A 27,674-nucleotide genomic window follows, 5' to 3' on the forward strand; every position below is an offset into this window, starting at 1 on the left:
TGACCACCACCGCCGGCTGCACCGGTCAGAACAGATCTGATCGGAGGTGCCGCCGACGAGACCACCAGGCCCTCCATGCCGCCGTCGCCGATCTGAAGGCAGCATGCACGCCACCGCGGCCAAGCTAGCGGCCGCCGCCACCCGAAGGGCCATCCACAGCGCCTGCAGCCCTGGCCTCCGCCGCGCCAAGCCGTCGCCGTCCGAGGACGGGCCGGCCTCCCGCCGCCTGCAGCCATCCGCCGCGCCGCAGATCCCAGATCAATCACGCCACCACACGCCTTGGGGTCTGCCCCACCCCGGAGATGCGCGAGAGAGGAGATCCCCCGCCACCGCCGTCAGTCCCTGGGCTTAACCCGGCGGCGGCGAAGGGAGAGGAGGAGGGAGTTTGCGGAGGCGGCGGCTAGGTTTCTGGCCGCCCGAGTCGCCCTAGGTAGCTTACCACATAACTAGTTAAAGCTTGTTTAGTTTTTTATGGTTTTAAAGTTATCAAAAAATAGGAAATAAATAATGGAATATCACTCCAATGTTATAACATGATCCAACCGGGCGATTGTGACAATATGCATTTACGCACCCTCGGCAGAAAAATCAATCATTTCAACTCAGTGCTACATAAATACATACTCCACTATTTGTTTTCTTTCATCCCACGCATATACACTCATATTTTTCCTATCGGTCCGTTAGAGTTAGACCATCTTATATTATGTGTGTGTTGTTCCAATATCATTTTCATGATTTTTGGAAACTTTTACACCATTGGAACATTAACTAGTTATGTGAAACCCGTTGGTTATGGGACGTTTTGCTTATATTCTAGCCTTTCTAGGCAACCTTGGTTCTTGCCCGTGCTCGGACACGTGTTTCTTCCGCTGCATGAATGTTGTAATGTGTTGGGTCATGTGACCTCTGATTGGTGTACAACAATGTTATCATATTGACACATGTTTGCCCTATTGCTCACCCATATTATATCTTGTTTAGTAGTACTTGTTGTGATATTACATCTTTGTTCACCGGCATATGAAAGTGTGTGTATGTTATGAAGTCATATGATGGGCGATCAATATTCGCTTTTAGCTTGACAAGGATCGCAAAGTCTCTGTTGAGGCTAGGACCGCATTTTTGGCGTTACAAGTTGGTATCAGAGTAGTACCGATCGCAAGCTCCATTTGTTTGTCGATGTCGATTCTAGAAATAAAAATCTATTTTGGTAGTTACTTATTAGGTAGTTTTTGAAGAGTAGGAGTTATTTTTTACCTTTTTCCCCACCCGCGCTCAAGAAAGTTTGATGTAAGTGTTTTATCTATCATATTATCTCTTTCAAAAATTATTTAAGTTCTCACAGGTTTCGGAGTTATGATATCAACTGGAATGCCGGTATTTCTTTTGGTGCTCCTGTCCACTGTGGTCATAGTCTCAGGGAATTACCGCACCAAGAGATTCTTATGATTTGGGTGCATGTGCAACGTTTGCTATCGTTTTAGTTTCATTGATTGAGGACGTGGTTTTCAAAATTGGTTCAATACCATTTGTTGGCAGTAGCCTGGAGTTGTACTCATTATGGCAATTAACATTGAGCATAACTTGAATAGGGACACTAAAATGAATGGAATTTGTTTAACTGAATCCTTAATTGGTATAGTCAAGTCAAGATTTAGATTAGTTAGAACTCCACACTGCTCTCGGAACAAATATTGTCTCCAACAACATCGCAACACGATATATGAATGAAAAAACATCATCGGAACTTCTTAGATTCATCTTGAATATGTGAGGAACATGCTATGTACTTAGGCATGGTTGCCAGCGCCATGCCATCTTGAATATGTGTTTGTTTGATTTGTACCTTTTACATTGAAAATCCGTGCCTAGCTGTTTTTTCATCAAAAAAGAAAACTCAAGACAACACAGATAAAACCAAACCAAAAGCATCAACTGCAACCTGTCAAAGAAAACAAGAGTTGATCACACAAATAGAGAGCAGCGCGGCAAAGCGCACCTTGGCCTCTAAATAGTACTTTCTCTGTCTTAGAATATAAGAATGTTTTTGATATTATGCTAGTGTTAAAAACGTTCTTATATTTTGGGACGGAGGGAGTACATGTATTATCTTTTTGCGGGAAAATAGTACATGTATTTTTTTGCATTATAAATAGTATATGTATTATGTCAACACAAAATATTACACACACAGCAGGTATAAATACATATACGGAGTCTAAAAAATATATAAATACATACGCAGCACAGTCCTGGGCTGCCCATTGCTCAAATCTGGGCCACAGGATCACCCCATCTGGACGGACAGAAGGTGACCACGTACTCCTGCGCGTAGCAGCGCGCCGTGGCGGCGGCCACGTCGTACGCGTAGCTGTAGTAGGCCGGGCAGGCATCCCTGAAGAGCCGCGAGTAGACGCTGCTCCGGCACGTCTCCGCGGTGCCGTACGCGCCGCGGCAGCAGAAGGCGTCCAGCCCGAAGGCCAGGCACGCGCTCCTGCACGCCACCACTGTCGCCTTCTTGCCCGCGCCGCCGCTCGCCGTGACCTGCAGCTCCGGCGGGCACACCGCGTTCACGTTCTTGGCGCACCCGGCGATGAAGCAGTCGCCGCTGCGGTTCGCCGGCCTGGTCCACACGGCCACCGGCAGGTTGTACCCGTCCACCACGCTCACGTCGTAGGAGCTCCCCTTGCTCTGGTCCGCGTGCAGGCTCACCTCCACGAGGGTGGCGGGAGGGGCGCCCACGGACCCGTTGCAGGCGAGGCGTCCGTCGCAGTCGCCGGTGAGGCAGCTGGCGGCGTTGGCGTCGGTGCCCGCGAAGTTGCAGCCGGTGCGGCCCCAGAGGCGGCCGTTCCAGGTGGCCGGAGCCCCGACGCGCTTCGACTGGCCCGCAGGGAGGAAGAAGCCACCCGCGGCGAGCACGGGGTGGCCGGCGTTGGGCGCGACCGCCGGCCACACCGGGAACGGGCACTTGTTGGTTACGTGGAACGTGACGCCCCCTGCCATCAACACCGCCGGTCCTGCACCAAAATGAAACGCTGCACATGTTCAGTCCAAACGCAGCAGTCGAGTACCTAGCTAGTCCTTCACCACATTTCACATGCGCACTGATGAGTCACCTGGGAGAGCCAGCAGCAAGATGCAGGACAGAAGCAGGGGATGAGGAAGAGCCATCTCTCGGCTCAGATCTGTTGAGTTGAGGAGGAGGCCTGAAATGAAGATGAACTGATATGAAACGAGGTTTATATAGACTTGCAACTGCGGAGAAGAGGTGAGGATTGATCGAGCCTAATCTAGGACTAGGAGGAGGAACTTTCGGTTTGTGTGACTTGCATTGCAATGGAAGTAAAGCTGAGGCATGATGAGAGCCGAGACACCTGTGCAGAGACCTGCTGGGCCAAGAAAGCTTAGGATTTTTATGCGGATGTTCCCTTTTTCATTGTAATTATCTGTTAGTGCCATCTTTTCTTCAGTGAAATCTGTTACTGTTGTGCAGATTTCATGTGCGTTGCTCTGAACCGATGAAATCCAAGTTGCTAGTAGTAGAATATCCTTCTTAGGTCTGAGACATTCAGCATTTGTTTTTCTTCCTTGGACTTCACATCTATTTAGTCCATGCATCAACATCAATTTTTTCAACAAGATTAGCAGATTCAGTCCGGTCATAGAAATTCAACTAGATTCAGAAACATGGCCTTTAGCAGATTCAGACATTGTTCGTTCAACCTTTAGCTCCATCATGTAATTTCCATGCTACAGTAACCGAATCATTGATTGCTCAGAGGATTACATGGCGAGGAACCCATAAACTAAGTTTGGGCCCTGCAACTAATTACAGTACATACTAACACGGTAATTAAGCTAACTCAGTGTTAGTGGCACTGCACCTATCAGATGCTACATCAAGCTAATTAACTCCTCAGCGACACAAAGCCAGGGTGCTCTGCTCCTTTGGGCTTGCTGAACCACCGGTGCTCGAGCGCTTCCGCCGCCGTGATCCTCTCGTCGGGGTTGAAGGATAGCAGGCCGGTCAGGACCTCACGCCCGGCTTCTGAAAGCTCCTCCAAGAACTCCAAATCCAGCTTCCCCGTAGAAGTGATCTGGTCTCGCAGCTTGTAGATCTCGGCGAGCAGCTCCTCCTCTGTCTCCGCCACGAAGAGTGTCGCGCCGGTCAACATCTCCGCCATGATGCACCCAAGCGCCCACGTGTCAACGGCCTGGCCGTAGTACCGGTTGCCTTCCAGCTGCTCCGGCGAGGTGTAAATCAGGGTGCCGACACAGCACTCCTCATAGGGCACTCCGGCCGGCTTCGCCCGCATCGCCGACCCAAAGTCACCAACCTTGAGCCCGCCGAAGAAGCCGACCATGACGTTCTCCGGCTTGAAGTCCCGATGGATGACGCCGGCTTCATGTATCTTCTTGGCCGCGTCCAGGAGTTGCTCCATCATCACTCGGGTCGCGTCCTCGGATACAGGCCTCCAGAGCGACTCGCGGAGGGTGCGGCCGTCGGCGACGAGCTCCATGACGAGGAACACATCCCCTGTCTTGGCGTCAGTCGCCACATCCAAGATCTCGATAATCGACTCGTGACCCCGGCACGCCGCGAGGCAGCCGGCCTCGCGGGTGATCGCGCGGATGTCGGGCGGGCCGTGCCCGCCGGCCCCGTTGCCGCGGACCCACTTCACGGCGACTTTCTTGCCGGTGCGGCGGTCGCGCGCCTTGAACACCTCGCCGTAGGTGCCTTCTCCAAGCACCTCAAGCTTCTTGTAGTCGGAGATGCTTCCAAACGCGTATCGGGGCTTCTTGCCGCCATGGACGCGCGGTTCTTGTCCCTCCGCCGGGCGCTTGCGGATGGCCGTCGACATGACCCGGGCTTAGAACGCGCGGCGAGAGCAGATCAGAGCAAGAGGGGCGGGGATTCGTGTGCGTCGGGAGCAGAGGAAGGATCGAGGATCAGGATGATAAGGATCGAGGACGAGGAGCATCGAGGCTGTTTATGGGCTGGCACTGGCAGCACGCGTCTCCGAACTGGCGCGGGATTCAGACAGATTGCGTACGCGTCGCGTTCATTTCAAATCTCTTCGTCACCCGCAAGCCAACTCGTACGGGTTTTCTTTCCGATCCATCCGGCCGTTCATCATTTATTTATTATTTTCGCGTTTTCTCTCTCTTTTTTGTTATCATTTATTTTTAATTTTTCTATTGTAACAAAAAAATACAAGATTTAAAGAAAATGTTAAAAACTTCTTTAAAATTTGAATTATTTTAACTGTGTGAACACTTCTTAAAAATTACATGAATATTTTTATAATACACATGAACATTTATTTTCCATCAAATCAAGGTTTTTTAAATGTGTGAACACTTCTTAAAAATTACATGAATATTTCTATAATATACATGAACATTTATTTTCCATCAAATCAAGTTTTTTAAATGTGTGAACACTTCTTTTTCCCTTTTCTGTATGAAAATATTATGAATATTATTTAAATGTGTGAACACCTATTATAATACATGAAAATTTATTATAAAGGCATGAACACTATTAAAAATTACATAAAGGTTTTTAAAATGCGTGGACACTTCTTTTAGTTATAGAAACATTTTTGAAATACATGCTGAATAAAATTAATGCATGACAAATATTTTTATGATGAATATTTTTGAATGCACACGTTCACATTTTTAACATGCGCTAATACATTTATTTTCATGAAATACACGATGAATATTTTCTTAGTACAGGATGACCATTTTTTAGTACTAGATGGACAATTTTTAATACATTGTAAAAAAAGAAAAGTATTTTACAAATATATAGTTTGTAGTACATTTTGGAAATATATACAAAAAGGATGAATGAAAAAACAAAGAGGAAAGAACCAGCAAAATATACCTGTAGGCGGTAAGGATGAGGCGTTCTTCATGGGCTTGGCCCAACACCTCTCATGTCGACGAAGTGAGCAAGACGCTCACTAGAAGCGAGTTAGGTCATCTCCAACGTGGCGCTTATGCGAGATACAAATCCTAAGCCATTCCACACAAAATCACTCTAATCACAAGATTTGGCGTAGCGTTGTTGGATCTTTTGGTGTCCGAGCACTTGAGCGATCTATACATACAAAGCCCATCTGAAAGTGGTCTGAACGCCTCTCAAAAGGCTATCAGTGACGACGGAAAGCTAGGGGGACGACAGCGAAGCTGTGGCTGGGACGTCGACGAAAGCTGCAAGCAGACACGAAAAAAGTTTCGACCGGCGAGTGAGGGTGTTGGAACCGGCGATTTTGAATGCTGGAACCATCAATGACTACGATGGCGAGGTTGCAATCTACAATGGCGAGGTTGTGAGTAGTGAGGCTGCTACGGTGGGAGGGGGCCGTTCCAACCAACGGCGACGGGGGCCGCGAACGACCGGGATGATGTGTAACGACCACTGCGAGGTTGCGAACGCCGTCGACGATGAACTCCGACCCACGGCAAGAGCGGCGACCTTCGTGGGAGGGTGGACACGAAGAACGACTAATGCAGGAGAAGAGGGAGGGGCGGTTTCTCCTCGACGCGCGTGGAAAAGGAGAAAGGATGATGCACACGTCTGAGAAGGAAGACGCAGTACGACTGCAGCTTTCTGAATCAAATGGTTTGCTGGGCCGGCCGGCCGACCGGCACCCCTAGTAGTGCCTTCAGGAAATCTACCATAGTGAAAAATTTCGCGATTCTGCTAGTATCAATTTCGATCGGTAGCAAATGCTATGTACAAAGGAAAAATCAAGCGTGTGCTTGGAGGCGACCAAATTGATATACCTAACCATTTTTAAATGTTGAGTATATTATGTACGTGTATATTGTGTATAGGTCCCATCTTTTATTTCCTCTGTATAGTTGAGGTTGTGCCCTTCCTCTGTACTTATATATACATGTCTGATGCATCAATCAATATATTGCAATTGCACAGCTCATACTTGTCCTTCTACATGGTAACTATCGCAGGTTCTTCCGCCGCCTAACCCTAGCCACCGGCGTCGCCGCGCGCCCCCCGCGTCGTCGCCGCCGCCACCCGCCGCCGTCGCCGCCGCGCACTCCCGCGCTGCCGCCACCGCCGCCGGTTGCCGCCGCCCCACCCGACTCCCTGCAGCCGCCGCCCGCTTCGGTCGCCGCCGCCCGCTTCCCGCGCCGCCGCCACCCGCCACCGGCCGCCGCTGTCCCGCTTCTGCTCCAACTCCCTCTTCTCCCTACACCCGATCCCCTCCCCTACCCGCGCCGCTCCCCTTCGACCCGAGCCACGTCCGAGCTGCTGCCCTCCTCCAAGCCACCGCAAACCCTAACTCCCCCACCCGCACCATGAGCTCCTCCTCATCCACCGTCTCCAACCCCTTCGCTTGCCCCGATGTCACCCTCGTCCGTGACCTCAACATCCATGAGCGTGTCCCGGTGAAGCTTGATCAAAACACCGCCTCCTGCTCCGCTTGGAAGCGGTATTTTTCATTGGTGTTCCGCGAGTACCTTCTTCATGGTCACATCGACTGCACTGTGGACTCGGCTCGCATGATCCACGACGAGGAGTGGATGATCCTCGACGCCACCATCATCCGTTGGTTCTACCTCACCATCTCCAGCGACCTTTTCCACACCGTGGTGGATGATGATGACGACGCCTACACCGTCTGGACCAAGCTCAACGGCCTCTTCACCGATAACAAGCTGCAGCGCAAGGTCCTTCTCCACGGCGAGTTTTATGGGTGCCAGCAGCTTGACTCGTCCATCGACGACTTTTGCATGTGCCTCAGGAAGCTTGCAGATGAGCTCCGCGATCTCGGGGAGACGATTGGCGACGAGCTCCTCATCAGCACCCTCACCGTCGGCCTCAACGAGGATTTTGGGAACGCCGCCTCCAACCTCACCCTCATCCCGCAGCCTACCTTCGCTAAGGTGGTGGCGTATCTCAAGTTGGAGGAGCGTCGGATGCGGATGGCACAGATTCGCGCGACCCACACCGCCCTCGTTGCCAGCACCCGCGGGGCCAAGCGCCGCCACCGCCATGCCCCATGCCGGCCCAGCAGTCGGCGCCCGCCTACTCGGCCCCCTTCCCGGCCGCCCCTTTCCGCCGGCCCAGCAGCCGACCGCCACTAGGGGTCGTCGCGGCGGCCTCTGCAGGGGCCGCAAGCAGCACGGGGCGCAGGTTCTCAGGGAGGAGTCGCCCGCCCACCCCAGCAGTCCTACCAGCATGTCCCGTGGTATGCCAGCCAGAACCCTTGGACCGGCATTGTGCACGCCTACTCCATGCCGGTTCCCCGTGCCCCTGCTTCGGGTATTCTCGGCGCCCGGCCACCGTCTCACCAGGCATTCTAGGCCGCGCCGCAGTCCTATGCGGCACCCTACGGGCCCCTCTCCTACGGCCAGCAGTCACAGCCAGGCGGGCTACCGCTGCTGCCCCTGACGACACCGCCGCAGCCGCATGCTCTCCCGCCGGCGCCGTGGGACCCGACTCTTCTGGCGGCTCTTCACACCGCCCCTCACCGTCCACCTACACCGGCGGCGGCGACTGGTATATGGACACTGGAGCTACCGCGCACATGGCTGCCTATCCCGGTAACCTCCACACCTCCTATCCCGTCCACACTTCCGCTCGCATCACCGTCGATGACGGTTCCTCCCTTCCCATTACTCACATAGGACATGCATTCCGTCTAATTCCACTCCAATATCCATGTCTAACGTCTTTGTTTCTCCTGAGCTTATTAAAAATCTTGTTTCTGTTCGTTCTCTTACACGTGAAAATCATGTTACCGTTGAGTTTGACGAATGTGGTTTTTCTGTTAAGGACGCTCGCACCCGGATGGTACTCCACCGATGTGACAGCCCCGACGAGCTCTACCCAGTTCACACCAACACCTCCACCACCTCTGCCGCCCCTGTCGCTCTCGCCACCGGAGTGGATCTTTGGTACGCTCGCTTGGGTCATCCCAATCCCGCCACCCTTTGTCATATACTTCAGAGTTTTTCTTTCACGTGTAATAAGAACGAGGATCACTCGTGTCATGCATGTCGCCTCGACAAACATGCTTGTCCCCCGTTTAGGGCTCCTTCTTATGTTGCATCGTACCCGTTTGAGTTAATCCACAGTGATGTTTGGACCTCTCCTGTTGCCAGTAATACGGGCTATCTTTATTATCTTGTCATACTTTATGATTTTTCGCATTATGTGTGGACTTTCCCGTCGCAAGTCGGATGTTAAATCCACTCTCGCCGCCTTCTACTCCTATGTTCTCACGCAGTTTGGTTGTCCCATTCTTGCGTTCCAGACAAATAACAGGAAGGAGTTTGACAACCTAGTTGTCCGTACTCTCCTCACCACACATGGCACGACTTTTCATCTCACTTGCCCGTACACCTGTAGCAGAACGGTCGCGCTGAGCGTATCTTTCGCACTCTTAACGACTGCGTTCGGACTCTCCTCTTTCATGCCAATGTGCCTCCGTGCTTTTGGCCTGACGCTCTCGCCACCGCTTCACTCCTTATTAACATTCGTCCATGTCGCACTCACGGGAACTTTGCACCTCATCACCTTCTCTTCGGTGCACCGCCTGTCGGTGTCAAAACCGGCGGATCTCGGGTAGGGGGTACCGAACTGTGCGTCTAAGGTTGATGGTAACAGGAGACAGGAGACACAATGTTCTACCCAGGTTCGGGCCCTCTCTATGGAGGTAATACCCTACGTCCTGCTTGATTGATCTTGATGAATATGAGTATTACAAGAGTTGATCTACCACGAGATCGTAATGGCTAAACCCTAGAGGCCTAGTTTGTATGGTTATGGTAATGTTCGTCCTCCGGGCTAAGTCCTCCAGTTTATATAGACACCGGGAGGATCTAGGGTTACACAAGGTCGGTTACAAAGAAATGAATCTACATATTTGGTCGCCAAGCTTGCCTTCCACGCCAAGGAGAGTCCCATCCGGACACGGGTGCAGACTTCGGTCTTCGTATCTTCACAGCCCATCAATCCGGCCCATGGCTAACAGTCCAGATGCCCGAGGACCCCTTAGTCTAGGACTCCCTCAGTAGCCCCTGAACCTGGCTTCAATGACAACGTATCCGGCACGTAGATCTGTCTTCGACATTGCAAGGCGGGTTCCTCCCTCCGAACTCCAAGATAGTCTTCGGACGTATTGGAACGTGTCCGGACCTGTAACACAACACCACACACAACCGCTGAGAAAATACAATATTCCACGAGTCCAATCTGATGACAACTTCTATAACGCGATGTCATGCTCGCCCGATTTTTCAAACCGTTTCCTGTCCTGTTGTTCCATGTTTCGAGGCGCAGTTGCTATTGGCACGCTCTGTCGAAACAGAGATCGTGTCCCCTTATTGCGGGATTCTCATTAACACGAGCGTGGATAACCCAACCGTTTTGTTGGAAAGATCCCTTAGGAATAGGCAGACTTTTCAGGCTCAGGAGGAGGCGTTTAATTCCTGCTGCCTTTATAAAGGAACCAAGGGCTGTCCTTTTTGACGCCAAACGTCTCCTCAGCCTCCCCAACCTTGAGTTCTAGCACCCAAGGTTTCGACTTCGTTGCTCCGAGCTTCCCCATTATGTCCGGACCCAGCCCTCAAGGCCAATGGGTGGCTTCCTCCGTTACAAAGGAGGATATTGCGAAGCTTCGAGCGGCCAGATACCTGACCGCGGAAATCCACCACAGGCTTCCTGCTCAAGGGCAGGTTATCCCGACCCCCAGATCAAGCAAGAGGGTCTTATTCATATCACATTTCCTTCGAGGGCTAGGGCTCGCTCTTCACCCCTTCGTCTAGGGGCTAATGTTCTATTATGGACTAGATTTTCATGATCTAGCCCCAGAGTCTTTCCTCCACGTCTCGGCGTTCATCATTACGTGCAAGGCCTTCCTCCGAATCCCCCCACACTTCGGCTTATGGCTCAAGACCTTCAGTGTGAAACCAAAGGTAGTCGACGGGGAACAGGTGGAGTGCGGCGGTGTTGTAGTCAGCCAACTCACCAACACTCCTTGGCCAAAAGGCTCTTTTACCGAAACTTCCAATCAATGGTAGCGAGAGTGGTTTTACGTTACGGAGCTCGGCAGCACCAAGTGGGTAGCTGCACCCACGTTTTGCCCTGGCCCACTGTTACAGCTTGCATCATGGGCCAACAAGGGGCTGGATTGGGGATCAGTTGATGAAGTGCGGGCTCTTCAAAGCCGCATCCGAACCCTCCACGAGAGGGACATCGATCTCGTCAGCGTGATTCAAGTAATGCTGATTCGCCGAATCCTACCATGCCAGCGTAGGCCTCTCCGTATGTGGGAGTTCAATCCAGAAGGACCATGAACCCTCCAACACTTCTTCGGCATTACGCACAAAGGGGTGTGGAAGTTGTTTTTCGAAAAACGAAAACATTGGCCGGACACTACTGAGGACACAGGCCTCAACTGTAACCGTTCGGATACCCCGGTAAGCACTTGACTTCCTAACACCCTTTTTTAAGTATGCCGTAATACATTACTGAGCAAACTATCTCCTTCCAGGGCTGGATAAAGAAAGCGGAGCTGATTAGGTGTCCAGCCCCCCTTCCCGAAGGTTCGGCGGATCCTGTATTAACAAGGATGCTAGCCCCAGCACCGTACTAGATGCATGTGAAGGAGGGCAAGACAGAGAGGACCAAAGATGGCCCCCATCCCGAAGGTGCGCCAGGCAAGATTCCATCGTCTGAAGACAAAAATGACGGGGAAGTCAATGTCTCTTTCCCCCCATGGGAAGAAAAGGGCCGCCTTCGAAGATTGGGAGGAAAAGGCTCCTAAGCGAGGCAAGATGCCTTCGCCGGGTGGCTCGGTGCTACCTCTTGAGCACTGCGTTGGTTTTCCCCGAAGAGGAAGGGATGATGCAGCAAAGTAGCGTAAGTATTTCCCTCAGTTTTTTAGAACCAATGTATCAATCCAGTAGGAGGTTACGCGCGAGTCCCTCGTACCTGCACAAAACAAATAAATCCTCGCAACCAACGCGATAAGGGGTTGTCAATCCCTACACGGCCACTTACGAGAGTGAGATCTGATAGATATGATAAGATAATATTTTTGGTATTTTTATGATAAAGATGCAAAGTAAAATAAAAGCAAAGTAAAAATAAAATGAAATAACTAAGTATTGTAAGATTAATATGATGAAGATAGACCCGGGGCCATAGGTTTCACTAGTGGCTTCTCTCAAGAGCATAGGTATTCTACGATGGGTGAACGAATTACTATTGAGCAATTGACAGAATTGAGCATAGTTATGAGAATATCTAGGTATGATCATGTATATAGGCATCACGTCCGAGACAAGTAGACCGACTCCTGCCTGCATCTACTACTATTACTCCACTCATCGACCGCTATCCAGCATGCATCTAGAGTATTAAGTTCATGAAAACATAGTAACGCCTTAAGCAAGATGACATGATGTAGAGGGATAAACTCATGCAATATGGTAAAAACCCCATATTGTTATCCTTGATGGCAACAATACAATACGTGCCTTGCTGCCCCTACTATCACTGGGAAAGGACACCGCAAGATTGAACCCAAAGCTAAGCACTTCTCCCATTGCAAGAAAGATCAATCTAGTAGGCCAAACCAAACTGATAATTCGAAGAGACTTGCAAAGATAACCAATCATACATAAAAGAATTCAGAGAAAATTCAAATATTGTTCATAGATAGACTTGATCATAAACCCACAATTCATCGGTCTCAACAAACACACCGCAAAAAGAAAATTACATCGAATAGATCTCCACAAGAGAGGGGGAGAACATTGTATTGAGATCCAAAAAGACTTCTCTACAAGACTTCCACAAGAGAGGGGGAGAACATTATATGAGTCTCTCTCAAAAGGTGTGTACAGCAAGGATAATTGTGGTAAACTAAAAAGCAAAGACTCAAATCATACAAGACGCTCCAAGCAAAACACATATCATGTGGCGAATAAAGATATAGCTTCAAGTAAAGTTACCGATAGAAGTAGACGAAAGAGGGGATGCCTTCCGGGGCATCCCCAAGCTTTGGCTTTTAGGTGTCCTTATATTATCTTGGGGGTGCCACGGAAATCCCCATGCTTAGGCTCTTGACACTCCTTGTTCCATAATCCATCAAATCTTTACCCAAAACTTGAAAACTTCACAACACAAAACTTAAAGTAGAAAATCTCGTGAGCTCCGTTAGCGAAAGAAAATAAAAGACCACTTCAAGGTACTGTAATGAACTCATTCTTTATTTATATTGGTGTTATACCTACTGTATTCCAACTTTTCTATGGTTTATAAACTATTTTACTAGCCATAGATTCATCAAAATAAGCAATCAACACACGAAAAACATAATCTGTCAAAAACAGAACAGTCTGTAGTAATCTGTAGCTAGTGCAAGATCTGGAACCTCAAAAATTCTAAAATAAATTGCTGGACGTTAGGAATTTATCTATTAATCATCTTCAAAAATAATTAACTAAATAGCACTTTCCAAATAAAAATGACAGCAGTTCTCGTGAGCGCTAAAGTTTCTGTTTTTTACAGTAAGTTCAACAAGACTTTCCCCAAGTCTTCCCAACGGTTCTACTTGGCACAAACACTAATTAAACACAAAAAAACAACCAAAACAGAGGCTAGATAAATTATTTATTACTAAACAGGAGCAAAAAGCAAGGAATAAAAATAAAATTGGGTTGCCTCCCAACAAGCGCTATCGTTTAACACCCCTAGCTAGGCATAACAAGCAAGAATAGATCTAGGTATTGCCATCTTTGGTTTTCAACTTTTTAGCGGAATCAAGCTCGAATCCGGGAGGTTCTTTATGTTTCCCTTCATATTCTGAAATTTTTAGATCTAATGAATCCAACCGCTTATTGCAAAGGGTAATCAACATATTCATGCGGTGAATATTTCCACTAATGTTCTTAAGAGGTTCAAGAGATTTCTGCAAGCTTTTAGTAACTTCACAATTTTTTTCAAAAACTTGTGTCTCTTCCTGGGTAGGATGAGGCCCCTTTTGTTGAGGTAGTGTTCCCACTATACCTTCTATAATTTCAAGCGCAATATGGGGATCGATTTCAATAAAATTGCCTTTGGCAACGCAATCCAAGGAGTTGTCTATGAGACATATTCAATCCAACATAAAAATTGCAAAGAAAAATTCTCAGGTTTATTTCAGAGGTATAATTACGATAAGACTCCATTATTCTCCAGGCATCTTTTAAGTTTTCTCCTAGTCTTTGTTTAAAGTGAAAGATTTCGAACTCAGGGGTCAACGGAGAAGATAAGGGACTCGCCATAACGACAAGCAAACAAACTAACACACAAGCAAACAAAAAGCAAGCGGGCAAAAAGAGGCAAATAGAGAAAGAGAGGGAGGATAGAGAGAGAGAGAGGGCGAATAAAACGGCAAGGGTGAAGTGGGGGAGAGGAAAACGAGAGGCAAATGGCAAATAATGTAATGCGGGAGATAAGGGTATGTGATGGGTACTTGGTATGTTGACTTTTGCGTAGACCTCCCCAGCAATGGCGCTAGAAATCCTTCTTGCTACCTCTTGAGCATTGCGTTGGTTTTCCCCGAAGAGGAAGGGATGATGCAGCAAAGTAGCGTAAGTATTTCCCTCGGTTTTTGAGAACCAAGGTATCAATCCAGTAGGAGGCTACGCGCGAGTCCCTCGTACCTGCACAAAACAAATAAATCCTCGCAACCAACGCAAATAGGGGTTGTCAATCCCTATAAGGCCACTTACGAGAGTGAGATCTCATAGATATGATAAGATAATATTTTTGGTATTTTTGTGATAAAGATGCAAAGTAAAATAAAGGCAAAGTAAATAGCAAAGGAAATAACTAAGTAGTAGGAGATTAATATGATGAAGATAGCCCCGGGGGCCATTGGTTTCACTAGTGGCTTCTCTCGAGAGCATAAGTATTCTACGGTGGGTGAACAAATTATTGTTGAGCAATTGACAGAATTGAGCATAGTTATGAGAATATCTAGGTATGATCATGTATATAGGCATCACGTCCGAGACAAGTAGACCGACTCCTGCCTGCATCTACTACTATTACTCCACTCATCGACTGCTATCTAGCATACATCTAGAGTATTAAGTTAAAACAGAGTAACACCTTAAGCAAGATGACATGATGTACAGGGATAGACTCATGCCATATGATGAAAAACCCACCTTGTTATCCTCGATGGAAACAATACAATACGTGCCTTGCTGCCCCTACTATCACTGGGAAAGGACACCGCAAGATTGAACCCAAAGCTAAGCACTTCTCCCATTGCAAGAAAGATCAATCTAGTAGGCCAAACCAAACTGATAATTTAAAGAGACTTGCAAAGATAACCAATCATACATAAAAGAATTCGGAGAGGATTCAAATATTATTCATAGATAGACTTGATCATAAACCCACAATTCATCGGTCTCAACAAACACACCGCAAAAAGAAGATTACATCGAATAGATCTCCACAAGAGAGGGGGAGAACATTGTATTGAGATCCAAAAAGAGAGAAGAAGCCATCTAGCTACTAACTATGGACCCGTAGGTCTGAGGTAAACTACTCACACTTCATCGGAGGGGCTATGGTGTTGATGTAGAAGCCCTCCGTGATCGATGCCCCCTCGGGCAGAGCTCCGGAACAGGCCCCAAGATGGGATCTCGTGGATACAGAAAGTTACGACGGTGGAATTAGGGTTTTGGCTCCGTTTCTGATCGTTTGGGGGTACGTAGGTATATATAGGAGGAAGGAGTACGTCGGTGGAGCAACAGGGGGCCCACGAGGGTGGAGAGCGCGCCTGGGGGGGTAGGCGCGCCCCCTACCTCGTGGCCTCCTCTTTTCTTTCTTGACGTATGGTCCAAGTCTCTCGGGTCTTCTTCGTTGAGAAAATCATGTTCCCGAAGGTTTCATTCCGTTTGGACTCCGTTTGATATTCCTTTTCTTCGAAACCCTAAAATAGGCAAAAAAACAACAATTTTGGGCTGGGCCTCCGGTTAATAGGTTAGTCCCAAAAATAATACAAAAGTGGATAATAAAGCCCAATAATGTCCAAAACAGTAGATAATATAGCATGGAGCAATCAAAAATTATAGATACGTTGGAGACGTATCACTCGGGCTTGGAGGACAACATCATCGCGCAGTCCCATGACAAGGACAAGCCTCAGGCCAAATCATAAGTGAACAAGGGTGTTTTAAACACGTCCCGCCCCTTTCTTGTAACATCTAGAATATATGTTTTTTTTTGCAGTTCGGCACGCGGTCTTCTTTAACAATCCTCTTCCTTGGGGGATCTTCTCCCGGAGATGATGGAAAGCGAGACGCCTCCACCAATATCCTCGCCCAACAGGGCGGACGATTTCGAGGTGTCGTCGCGGAGGGTCTCTCCCGATCAACAAGTGGTGTGAGAGATGATGAAGATACAACCCGAAGGTGATACTTCGGTGGCCCAGGGTCCGGGGACCAACAATAAAGGCCCCGAACATTTTGGTCTATAGCCGGATACGAATAAACGGATCCCTTCAAAGGGAGGCCGTACTCCTACAGCAGTCTTCGGAGACCCAGAGGCACCGTATATATTGACGAACATGCTGCGATAGGCGTCCGTCTCAGAGGAACATCGTACCTTGATGGGCACAGTGGTCGAAAAGGTCCTGGCCGCGAAAACGGATTGAATGAGGCCTTCGTGGGCCTGCTAAGAGGCTTCGAGGTTTGTACCGTAATATGTTTGATTGTGTTTTATTCAAGAATACACCTGTGTATAGATAGTAGCCCCTAAGACTCTGATTGGCTTCCCGAGGGAGGCGATCAGAGGATCAAAATATATGCCCAGGAAGTAATATGATTAATTGGAACACAGGCGGTGACCTCCCTGGAAACTGTCCAGACTGTAGAGATTGCAGATTTGCAACACAAGATTGATGAGGCAGATACTGATATCGCGCTTATCAATAGGCGTCTTGACGAGTCGCAAGGTACGTATTCGGAGCAATCCTTACATATACATGTTTGTAATATAAGCGTGACGCTGAAAGTTGCATACTGGAATATGCATGGCTGCAGGTGGTGCCGCCGTCGTTGAGATTCTTTGGGCGGAGCTGGCCCGGGCCAAGGAGCAGGCCCGGTTTAGTAATGCGGCTGCCGAAAAGGCATCGGCTGAGTTAAAGGCCGAACAAGCTGCTCGGCACCGAGACGAGGAGAAAATATCCTCGATGGCGCTCGAACTGAAAAATGCTACTAGCCGCTGTGAATACCTAGAGAAGGAGAATAAAGCCAAACCGGCTGAGCTTGACAAGGCCATGCGAGAGGCGAAAGAAGCGCGGTCCGAATCTAGAGTGGCTCATGAGGAGATCCGGCAAGCTGGGGAGATTGCGGCTGGTAAGCCCTTTTTATTACAGACTAAGTTCGGCGATCCGAATTATGCTCAGCTTAACCAAATGTGGAGTTCTCAAGACGTGTTTTTGGACCTGCCGAAGAGTTCATCCAATGCGGCGCAGTTTTACCAAGCGCAAGAGGGATATACAACAGAGAAGCTTTTCTGGTCACAGTTCGGCGCATCAAAACACCCTCTGCTGTTGAATGAATAGATGTCCCAATGGGCTGAGCTTCATAGGATGTCCGGTGCTATCATGAAGAATGTCATACTTCAGCTGTGGCCGACTGAGCCGATTCCGAATAGCTATTTCGGCTTGGTGCGGCGGCTTGTTGATGCGGTCGGCGTGCATTGAAGGTGCACGGATGGCCCTTGCCCGAGTCAAGACATACTGGGGGAAGATGAAGGCCGTCGATGTTGCAGCGCAGGGTCCACCCAAGGGCAAGGACCATCACGCACCAGAGCATTACTTTGAGGACGTCTTAGAGGCTGCCCGCTTGATAGAGGGTCAATGTTCGAAAGGCATAATATTCGAGTGAACTCTTTATGAATTGTAAAAGACAATTGTTATAATCAGTCTATATTTTGATTGTGCCTAAAGGCTTTTGTTCCTCCTATGCGGCCGTTTGTATATGATCTGAAAGTTTTCCAGTCGTCGGCTTCAGCCCCCTCGTAGGAAGTACGGGGGTGTTTGAAAAAGCATCTGATCACTCTTTACCCAACGTCTTGGTCCGTGAAGGAGGTGTCAATGCGGCGAACCAGGCAACCAGACTATAGGGCGTTAACACTTTCACTTAGCCATAGGATTTTTATGGTGGGTCTACGACATAGCCCCTGGTATGTATGTGGCTTATTCATACGATGCGTTTACATATTTGACCGGAAAGAGGTCCTTCGTGTGACATGGAGGGAATCACAAAAGATTTCAATAAGTCATCGAGTGGTTGACCAGCTCTCGCCGCACCATGACAGTTAGTTTTCGGCTTTCTCTACTGAGGTGCTTAACCAGGTGAACCGGAAGCCCAATCGCAGTAGTTCTCCCTTTACTACCCTAGCCGATAGAGCGGAACGTAGGATAGCAAGCACAGGAGCCGGACAACCCAACTATTGACCCAAGACATGATTCGGAGCTGATGCATATAAGGCCAAACTCACGACGCCGAAGTACGCTATAGAGTTGTTCGGACTTATCGGGAACTTGTTTGTTCCCATACCGAGACCCTGGCAAGTTATGCCGAGGTGTATGTTTGAAACAACCGTAGGGGCAGAACTCGGTTCTTTAGAAAAGAATGGATTATTTTTACTGGGATCTGAGTGATGTGTCAATCGTGTATATAGATAACAAAGCCGCAACCCCGGCTATTTGGTATGCCAGGGGTCGAAGGCGGAGGAAAAAGGCACTTTACAGGCTCGAAATAGAGAGTGCGGTCTACAAAGAGTTATTTTGGACCTCCTGTCGCACGTGTGCGCCGCCTGTCCTTGGTGAAGGGACTCCTTGACGGAAATAGCCCTTGAGTGAGTGTACGAACCTGAACTCCGATAGAGTCCGAGGCCATCCATTGAGCCACCTCTGGAGGGAAACAAGAAAAAGGAAGAAGAAAAAATAGTTAAAAAAGGAAGGTTGTGGGAGTACTTTCAGGTCCGTCCGTATTGTGCTTCCGCCGGTGCCCAGGGTATTTTAAGTGTGTAGTTATGTGTGCGTGTTACAGATTTTCTAGGTATATGCGGTGGACGGCGGAAGCCGAACTGCTAGTCCTGTATTGGATTTGAACGGTCATGTTGAATGGAGGCCGGTGGCTTAATGGACGACGAGGTATGCGGTGTAATGCCCCCGCTGTGTAGTTCGGCTGAGATAGCCGTAGTGTGATCCTCTGCACAGAGTGAGCGCTCCATGCGTTCCCCTGTAGGGGACGGTGCCATGTGTATCATGTTCATTGTCTTTACTTCGGGGGAAAATGCTTCTGATCCCCGGTGTTTGGTTGGCGAGTTTCGTCGTCATCGCCGTCGCCGGGCAACTTCTTCCCCTTGTATTTGGCGTTTAACTTGCCTGCCTGTTTGAAGACCCAACAGCTTATGTTGGTGTGGTTAGCTGGTTTATTGGGTGGCCATGAATCTGGCAGGGCCTATCCAATATCTTATCCAAATTGGATAGTCCGTCTTTGTTTGCCTTGAATGGCTTCTTCCGTTGACCGGGTTCGGGGCCGCTGAATCTGGCGTTGACTGCTATGTCGTGCGCTCCCTCATTACTATTGCCACGTTTGTGCTTATTGCGTGGTGGTTTCCCGTTGTCGTCTCGAACTTCGGAAGTGCCCGGGTCACTGGCACTGTTGCTTCTACGAGCGAGCCAGCTGTCTTCTCCTGCGCAAAAGTGGGTCATCAGAGCGGTAAGGGATGACATGGATTTTGGTTTTTCTTGACCGAGGTGGTGGGCGAGCCACTCGTCCCGAACACTGTGTTTAAAGGCCGCTAGGGCTTCCGCGTCCGGACAGTCTACGATTTGGTTCTTTTTAACTAAGAACCTAGTCCAGAGCCTTCTGGCTGACTCTCCGGGCTGTTGGATGATGTGACTTAAGTCATCGGCATCTGGTGGCCGGACATATGTACCTTGGAAGTCGTCGCGGAAAGCGTCTTCAGGTCCTCCCAGCTGCCGATAGAGTTTTCAGGCAGACTGTTTAACCAGCACCTTGCTGGTCCTCTGAGTTTTAGTGGGAGGTATTTGGTGGCATGAAGGTCGTCTCCGCGAGCCATGTGAATATGGAGAAGAAAATCCTCGATCCATACCGCGGGATCGGTTGTTCCATCATATGATTCGATATTCACGGGTCTAAACCTCTCTAGGAATTCATGCTTCATCACTTCATCAGTGAAGCAGAGTGGGTGTGCGACACCTCTATATTGGGCCACGTCACGACGTAGCTTAGATGGAGTCCGTCTGCAGTTTTCGGCCCGGGCATAACTAGACTTGTCACGTCCGAATAGGTAGCCGACGTCGCGTGTCGAGGCACGTCCTCGCGATCCATAGATCGACCTGTTGTGTCGTGCTCTACTATCCAGGTTCTGCCGAGGGTCGTATGTATGACCCCGAGCTGTTTTGTCTCTATTTTTTCTTTGGGGTGAGGCGGGCTGCTGTTCGGCTTGAGCTGCCGCTTTATCCCGACTGCATAGTGGTCGGTTAGCCGCATTTTCCTGACCGCCTGGTACAAGTGCTGGCGCCTCGTCATCGAACTAAGGTAGCAATCTGTGCTTTGGGCAACCCTTGGTTGTGTGCTTGGGGCCATATTCTTCGGCCACTAGGATGTCTATCCATCTATCCTTGAGAAGGTCTTGGTCAGCTTGAAGCTGCTGCTGTTTCTTTTTCAGGTTCCTTGCCGTGGCTAATAGCCGGCGTTTAAAGCGCTCCTGCTCAAGAGGTTCCTCAGGCACGATGAAATCCTCGTCGCCGAGGCTCTCCTCATCCTCGGAGAGCGGAAGATAATTACTGTCCTCCGAGTCTTCGTGTATGGCCTGTTCATGCGGGCTATCATGCCCGTCTTCCAGTTCATCCTGTTCGGATGTTGCCCCAACAGGGGCTTCATTGTCGTCGGCATCGTCTGGGGTGTTGTTTTCTCCGGTGTCGGTATTACTGTCTTTTGCGCGATGTGACTTAGAGCGGCGCCGCTGATGCCGACATCTGGGCTGTGTCTCAGGAGGTTTATCCTCAATTGGATCTTCTTTGTCATTGTCGTTAGTTTATTTAGGTGTATCCACCATGTATACATCGTATGAAGAAGTGACCGTCCCGCGTCCGGTGAGTGGTGGGTTTCGGCCCTGCTCTTCTTCGGTATCGCCGTCTATACCGTCAAAGTCTTCGGAGCCGTAATCGAGCATGTCGGCTAAGTCCTCGACAGTGGCTATGGAGTGGGTGGCGGGTGGGAAGCAAGATTCTCCATCATCAGCCCCTAGTTCGAACCGAACATAGTTCGACTGTGAGTCCCCCGCCAAGGACAGGTTTTTCAGTGAGTTTAGCATGTCGCCCAAAGGCGAGTGCTGGAAGATGTCTGCGGCGCTGAATTCGAAGATTGATAAACGATCAAGTTCGGCGTCCGCGGGCTCACATGGTTCAAAACTTATGGCCGGAGACAAGTCCGGAGTTCCGGTGGCATAGGTATCGTGTGAGATCAAGTCTATGTGCGGCTCCAACACCGGGGAATCTATGGCCTCCGTGACGGGGTTGAGCTTCCCGTCCTTGGATGGCGCAGTCTGCTCCGGATCTAAGGCCAGAGCAGTTATGGGAGCTGTCTCCTGGATGCAGTCCGATAACAGATTTAGGTCATGTCCCTCGGGGTGGCCAGGAGTGGTAGCCGCGGTCTCGAATCCGGCTAAGATCAAGTCCCCACGAATGTCCGCAACGTAGTTCAAGCTCCCAAATCTGACCTGATGGCCAGGGGTGTAGCTTTCGATCTGCTCCAGATGGCCAAGCGAGTTGGCCCGCAGAGCTAAGCCGCCAAACACGAAGATCTGTCCGGGGAGGAAAACTCCCCCTTGGGCAGCATCGTTGTAGATGGTTGAAGGAGCCATCGAACCTCTTGATGACAGCACAATGGAACTCTCAATGAAAGCACCAATGTCGGTGTCAAAACCGGCGGATCTCGGGTAGGGGGTCCCGAACTGTGCGTCTAAGGTTGATGGTAACGGGAGACAGGGGACACAATGTTTTACCCAGGTTTAGGCCCTCTCTATGGAGGTAATACCCTACGTCCTGCTTGATTGATCTTGATGAATATGAGTATTACAAGAGTTGATCTACCACTAGATCGTAATGGCTAAACCCTAGCGGCCTAGCTTGTATGGTTATGGTAATGTCCGTCCTCCGGACTAAATCCTGCGGTTTATATAGACACCGAGAGGATCTAGGGTTACACAAGGTCGATTACAAAGAAAGGAATCTACATATTTGATCGCCAAGCTTGCCTTCCACGCCAAGGATAGTCCCATCCGGACACGGGTGCAGACTTCGGTCTTCGTATCTTCACAGCCCATCAATCCGGCCCATGGCTAACAGGCAGGACGCCCGAGGACCCCTTAGTCCACGACTCCCTCACCGCCCTCTTATGACGAGCTCTGCATCTTCGGCTGTCTCTGCTACCCTAGCATCGCCGCCACTGCGCCTCATAAGCTTGCACCCCGCTCCGTCGCCTGCATCTTTCTCGGCTACCCACCTAGCACTAAGGGCTACCGCTGCTACGATCATGTCTCCCATCGTGTTTTCACCTCCCGACATGTTTACCTTGATGAGAAGGTGTTTCCGTTTCAGCACCAGGTACCTCTCGTCGCCCCGTCGCCGCCGGCTGCCGCCAGCCCTTCGGCGACTCCGTCAGGTGGACGGCCTCGCTCGCCTCTCGGACCGCCTCCGGGCTTTGGCGGTCCTCGCATCGTGGGACGAGTTGCGTCTTGCGCCCCCACGCCGGCGCCTGCCCTCTTGGCCTCCTCGACCGACCACGCCCCCTCGGCCGGCGCCCCCCCCCCTTCACCCGCCGCCCCCAACTCGGGCGCCGCAGGCTCGGGCACCGCCGGCTCGGCCGCCTCGCCGGCCGTCACGCCAGTCGCCTCGGACGCCGCCTCACCGGCTGTTACGCCGGCCCCGTCGCCAGCCGCCTCGCCGGTCGCTCCCGTGTTGCCATCTGGCCCTGTCACACGGGCTAGAACCGGTGTTCACCGTCCGAGCCTGCGGTACTCGAGCGACGAGTACCTCCTCGCCGCCTCCACCGCAGAGTCGTCTTCTCTTCATGCGTCTGCTCGCGCAGCCCTCCATGATCCTCATTGGCCTGCGGCGATGCATGAAGAGTTCGACGCTCTCCAGCGGAACCGCACCTGGACACTGGTTCCCCGGCCTCCTCGCTCCAATGTCATCACCGGCAAGTGGGTCTTTCACCACAAGACCCGCTCGGATGGTACACTTGAGTGCTACAAGGCTCGTTGGGTGGTGCGTGGTTTTAGACAGCACGCTGGAGTTGACTTCACTAAGACGTTTGCCCCAGTTGTTAAACCGGGCACGATCCGCACCGTCCTCCGGCTTGCGGTGTCCCGAGGTTGGCCAGTTCATCAGATGGATGTCTCCAACGCCTTCCTCCACGGCCATCTTGAGGAGCAGGTTTATTTTGAGCAGCCCACCGGTTTCGTCGACGCATCTCTTCCTGGCCATGTGTGTTTGTTGTCTCGGTCTCTCTACGGGCTCAAGCAAGCACCCCGCGCCTGGTACCAGCGGATTGCCGGGTTTCTTCTGACACTAGGCTTCAGCGTCAGTCGCTCGGATGCCTCACTGTTTGTCTATCACCACGGTGACACGACTGCATATTTGCTTCTCTACGTCGACGACATTATCCTGACGGCCTCCTCCACAGCTCTTCTTCAGCAGATTACTCTTCGGCTGCGTGACGAGTTTGCCATCAAGGACTTGGGTGCTCTACATTATTTCCTTGGCATTGAGGTTGTTCGGCAACCGGACGGCTTCCTTCATCAGCAGAAGTAGGCGCACGAGCTCCTTGAGCATGCTGGCATGCTCAACTGTCACCATGTTGCTACTCCTGTTGATACGAAGGCCAAGGTTTCTACTCTTGAGGGCTCGCCAGCGTCGGATGCTCCCTTCTATCGGTCTATAGTTGGTACTCTTCAGTATCTGACTCTCATCAGACCGCATTTCCAGTGTGCTGTTCAGCAGGTGTGTCTCCACATGCACGCCCCTCGTGACTCTCATTGGACTCTCGTGAAGCGGATCCTCCGTTACATTCGCGACACGATGACTCTTGGGCTCACCCTCACGGTGTCCACTTCTCTGGATATGATGGCCTACTCCGACGCGGACTGGGCTGGTTGCCCCGACACACGCCGGTCCACCTCTGGCTACTGCGTTTACCTCGGCCCTTCACTCGTCTCGTGGTCGTCCAAGCGACAACCCATGGTTTCGCGCTCTAGTGCGGAGGCTGAGTACCGAGCGGTGGCCAACGCTGTTGCCGAGTGCACCTGGCTACGACAGTTACTTTAGGAGTTGCATCACGACGTCTCCCAGGCTACAGTTGTCTACTGCGACAACGTCTCTGCGGTGTACCTCTCCGCCAACCCTGTCCATCATCGCCAGACTAAGCACATTGATATGGACATTCACTTTGTGCGCGAGCAGGTGGCCCTTGGACGTGTTCGGGTTCTTCATGTTCCGACTACACAACAGTTCACCGATGTGATGACGAAGGGACTGCCGACTTCCACCTTCGAGGAGTTTCATTCCAGTCTCTGCGTCACTGGCGCCGCTTCAACTGCGCGGGGGGGGGGGGGGGGGGGGGGTGTTGAGTATATGATGTACGTGTATATTGTGTATAGGGCCCACCTCCTGCTTCCTCTGTATAGTTGAGGTTGTGGCCCCCTCTGTACTCATATATACGTGCCTGGTGCTCCGATCAATGTATTACGATTGCACAGCCCATACTTGTCCTTCTACACTAAAGAAAAGATTGATATACACCTAACCTACAGTACGTACAGTTCGTCCACTTTGCGCCGTGGCACGTACCTGCTCCCGATGGCCGCCGCCGACCCAGTCCGCGACGGGCAGACGGCCCTCGCGCTCCGCCTCACCAACCACCTCACGGCCGCCGACGCGGACGTCGCCGCTAAGAACGTCGCGTTCTCGCCCGTCTCCATCCACGCTGGCCTCGCGTTGGTGGCCACGGGTGCGGGCGGCGCCATGCGGGCCCAGCTGCTCAACTTCCTCGGCGCGCCGACAGCGGACGGCCTCGCTGCCTTTGGTCGCCTCGTCGCCGATCGCGTCCTGGCCAACAAGGCGGGCTCCGGCGGGCCGCATGTGCTCTTCGGCGGCGGCGTCTGGATCGACGCCTCGCGCAACGGGCTCAAGGAGGCGTTCAAGGAGGTCGCCGCCAAGTCCTACAAGTCCGAGACCCGCACCGTCAGCTTCACCGATAAGGTTAGTAGAGGCGATTGTTTGTGCTCTGGAACCCTAACCTCCTACCCGAGCCAATTCTGTAGTAGAATTATATGGATCAATATTCGAGGCAAATATGTACTCCCTCCGTCTCAAAATATAAGAACGTTTTTAACACTAGCATAGTGTCAAAAACATTCTTATATTCTGGGACAGAGGAAGTAGTATAGTTAATATGGATCAATACGTACTCGAGGCAAACCTGTAGTAGAATTAATATGGATCTGTGGACAATCATGAACGAGATGTCGTTGAACATTCAGTTTGTCTAATTCACATCTAGATGTTTTTTAAGGATTTCACATTTAAGCTTCCACAAATATATAATGCAGCAAAAAGAAACGAAAAAATTAGGACAAAAAAACATACCACAAACAGATGTGACATAACTATGTCACATCTAGATGTGTCCTACACAAACCCTTGAACATTTTTCTCAACAGGACAAATCCTAACAAACAAGGCAACAATCTTCTATCTTATTTATTTTCCTTTTGAGAACATCTTCGAATTAACCTTAATCAAATCATTAGAAACAATCTTCTAAACTTAATTTTTCTTTGAGTACGTGTTCTAATTAATGTGAATCAGCTGGCCATTGGGTGAAAGAAACGTGTGTCTACAGTTTTATGTTAACTTCTGCGCATTTGATATAAACTGAAATCATATCGTTGGTTATTGTATGTTCAGCCGGAGGAAGCAGTGGAGACGATCAACCGCTGGGTGAAGAAGGCCACCAACAACCTCATCGACTCCATGATCTCACGCAGCGACATCACCGCCGACACCGACCTCGTGCTCGCCAATGCGGTCTACTTCAAGGGCAGCTGGCTCAATCCCTTCAACGTTTGCCACACGTCATTGGGCAAGTTCCACCGGCTCGACGGCAGCCACGTCGAGGCAGCGTTCACGTACGAGCTCAAAGACCATGTCCATCTCGTGCATGGACGGCTTCAAGGTACTCAAGCTCCCCTACGGCCCGGATGGGGAATATGAACCGGCGCCAGAGGGGCTTCCCTACAAGATTTACCGTGGCCCGCGGGCCACCTCTGTCAAGACGCCTCTGGGCGACGACGCCACCCAGTTCTCCATGTTTGTCTTCCTCCCGGACGAGCGCGACGGCATGGCCACCATGGTGGACGTGATCACCGCGGCACCTGGGTACCTCTACAGCGTCCTGTCCACGGAAACCAAGCTAGTCCAAATCAAGCTCCCCAAGTTCGAGGTGTCATTGGACTGGGACCTTGGGAGTGACCTCCGTCGGCTGGGCCTCACGCTGCCCTTCTCGCGGAAGGTGGACGACCTGCGAGGCATGTACAAGCAGGACGACGGGCCGCCGACCTTCCTGACCAAGATTGCGCACAAGGCGATCATCAAGGTGAATGAGGAAGGGACCGAGGCGGCTGCGGTCATGACGGCCTTGCGTGGCGGCGGACCAATGCCGGACCATGTGGAGTTCATCGCTGAACATCCGTTCACGTTCATCATGGAGGAGCGGTCAGGGGTGATCGTGTTCGCCGGCCACGTCCTCGTCCCTACCTGCAAGTGATCACGTCGAGATCCAAAGCGCAGACTATTTCTTTTTGCATACTGAACTTAAATAGACCGCATTACATTATTTCTGAAATCTGAATTGATGGTGATGGGTCCTTTTGCTCTGCTCCTTGCTTTTCTTTTTCTTCGTTGATGCTAGTAACTGGGGGTTACGTGTTAGGCAACAACATTACAGACCCAGCAAACACCGACTTGAATGGGGTAAACACAGGACGCCATTGGTACCCTTGCTTCACTACCTACTGACGGCGCCGTGGCAGTAGCTACTCCCTCCGTCTCATAACATAAGAGCGTTTTTGACACTGCACGAGGGAGTAGTTTGCAAGTTCGAAGAATTAAACAAGATGTTAGTGACAAGAAGAATGGAATTATCAAGTACTGTATGTTATAATGTTACTGATCTGGTTCAGCTTGTGCTAAGCGTTCAGTTTTTCATACGGTGTCAAAATAGTACTCCCTCGGTCTCATAATGTAAGATCTTTTTCTTGACTCTACTGCATACGCATTTGGCAGGCAACACTGCATTTGCAAATCCTAGCAGCTTGTTTGGCTACAATGGAGAATAGGGAATGGAAGTTTAGAGGTGGAATTTATCAGGACATTAGGCATGGGAAGTTGGTTCTTAGTCTCAAACCCATGTTTATTGTATGTTGGGAATTAGTAGGAGGAATTTAACATCCCACCTGAATTAATACGGAGAGAGCACGGAAGAGATATGTACTCCCTCCATTTTTATTT

General features: G+C 50.4%; 2 protein-coding genes and 1 pseudogene across 2 annotated transcripts; 1 reads left to right on the forward strand and 2 right to left on the reverse strand.

The window, feature by feature from the left end:
- Positions 1–2,147: 2,147 nt before the first annotated feature.
- Positions 2,148–3,265, reverse strand: LOC125511785 (thaumatin-like protein). The gene is made up of 2 exons (XM_048677143.1): positions 3,120–3,265; positions 2,148–3,020 (listed from the first exon to the last, which is right to left on the reverse strand). The coding sequence occupies exons 1-2, from the start codon at positions 3,172–3,174 to the stop codon at positions 2,272–2,274; spliced, it is 804 nt and encodes a 267-aa protein (XP_048533100.1). The 5' UTR covers positions 3,175–3,265; the 3' UTR covers positions 2,148–2,271.
- Positions 3,266–3,742: 477 nt separating this feature from the next.
- On the reverse strand, positions 3,743–4,946 carry LOC125511660 (putative cyclin-dependent kinase F-2). The gene has a single exon (XM_048677123.1). The coding sequence runs from the start codon at positions 4,863–4,865 to the stop codon at positions 3,912–3,914; it is 954 nt and encodes a 317-aa protein (XP_048533080.1). The 5' UTR covers positions 4,866–4,946; the 3' UTR covers positions 3,743–3,911.
- A 19,946-nt stretch (positions 4,947–24,892) lies between these two features.
- Positions 24,893–26,931, forward strand: LOC125532733 (annotated as a pseudogene).
- Positions 26,932–27,674: the final 743 nt, after the last annotated feature.

This window comes from Triticum urartu, chromosome 1 (genome assembly GCF_003073215.2).
Source record: "Triticum urartu cultivar G1812 chromosome 1, Tu2.1, whole genome shotgun sequence".
NCBI lineage: Eukaryota > Viridiplantae > Streptophyta > Magnoliopsida > Poales > Poaceae > Triticum > Triticum urartu.

Bases quoted from the DNA above. Each gene is read 5' to 3' on its own strand.
- LOC125511785 (XM_048677143.1), bottom strand. From the start codon at position 3,174: ATGGCTCTTCCTCATCCCCTGCTTCTGTCCTGCATCTTGCTGCTGGCT. The intron at 3,021-3,119 runs GTGACTCATCAG...ATTTTGGTGCAG, and splicing joins CTTGCTGCTGGCTCTCCCAG to GACCGGCGGTGTTGATGGCA.
- LOC125511660 (XM_048677123.1), bottom strand. From the start codon at position 4,865: ATGTCGACGGCCATCCGCAAGCGCCCGGCGGAGGGACAAGAACCGCGC.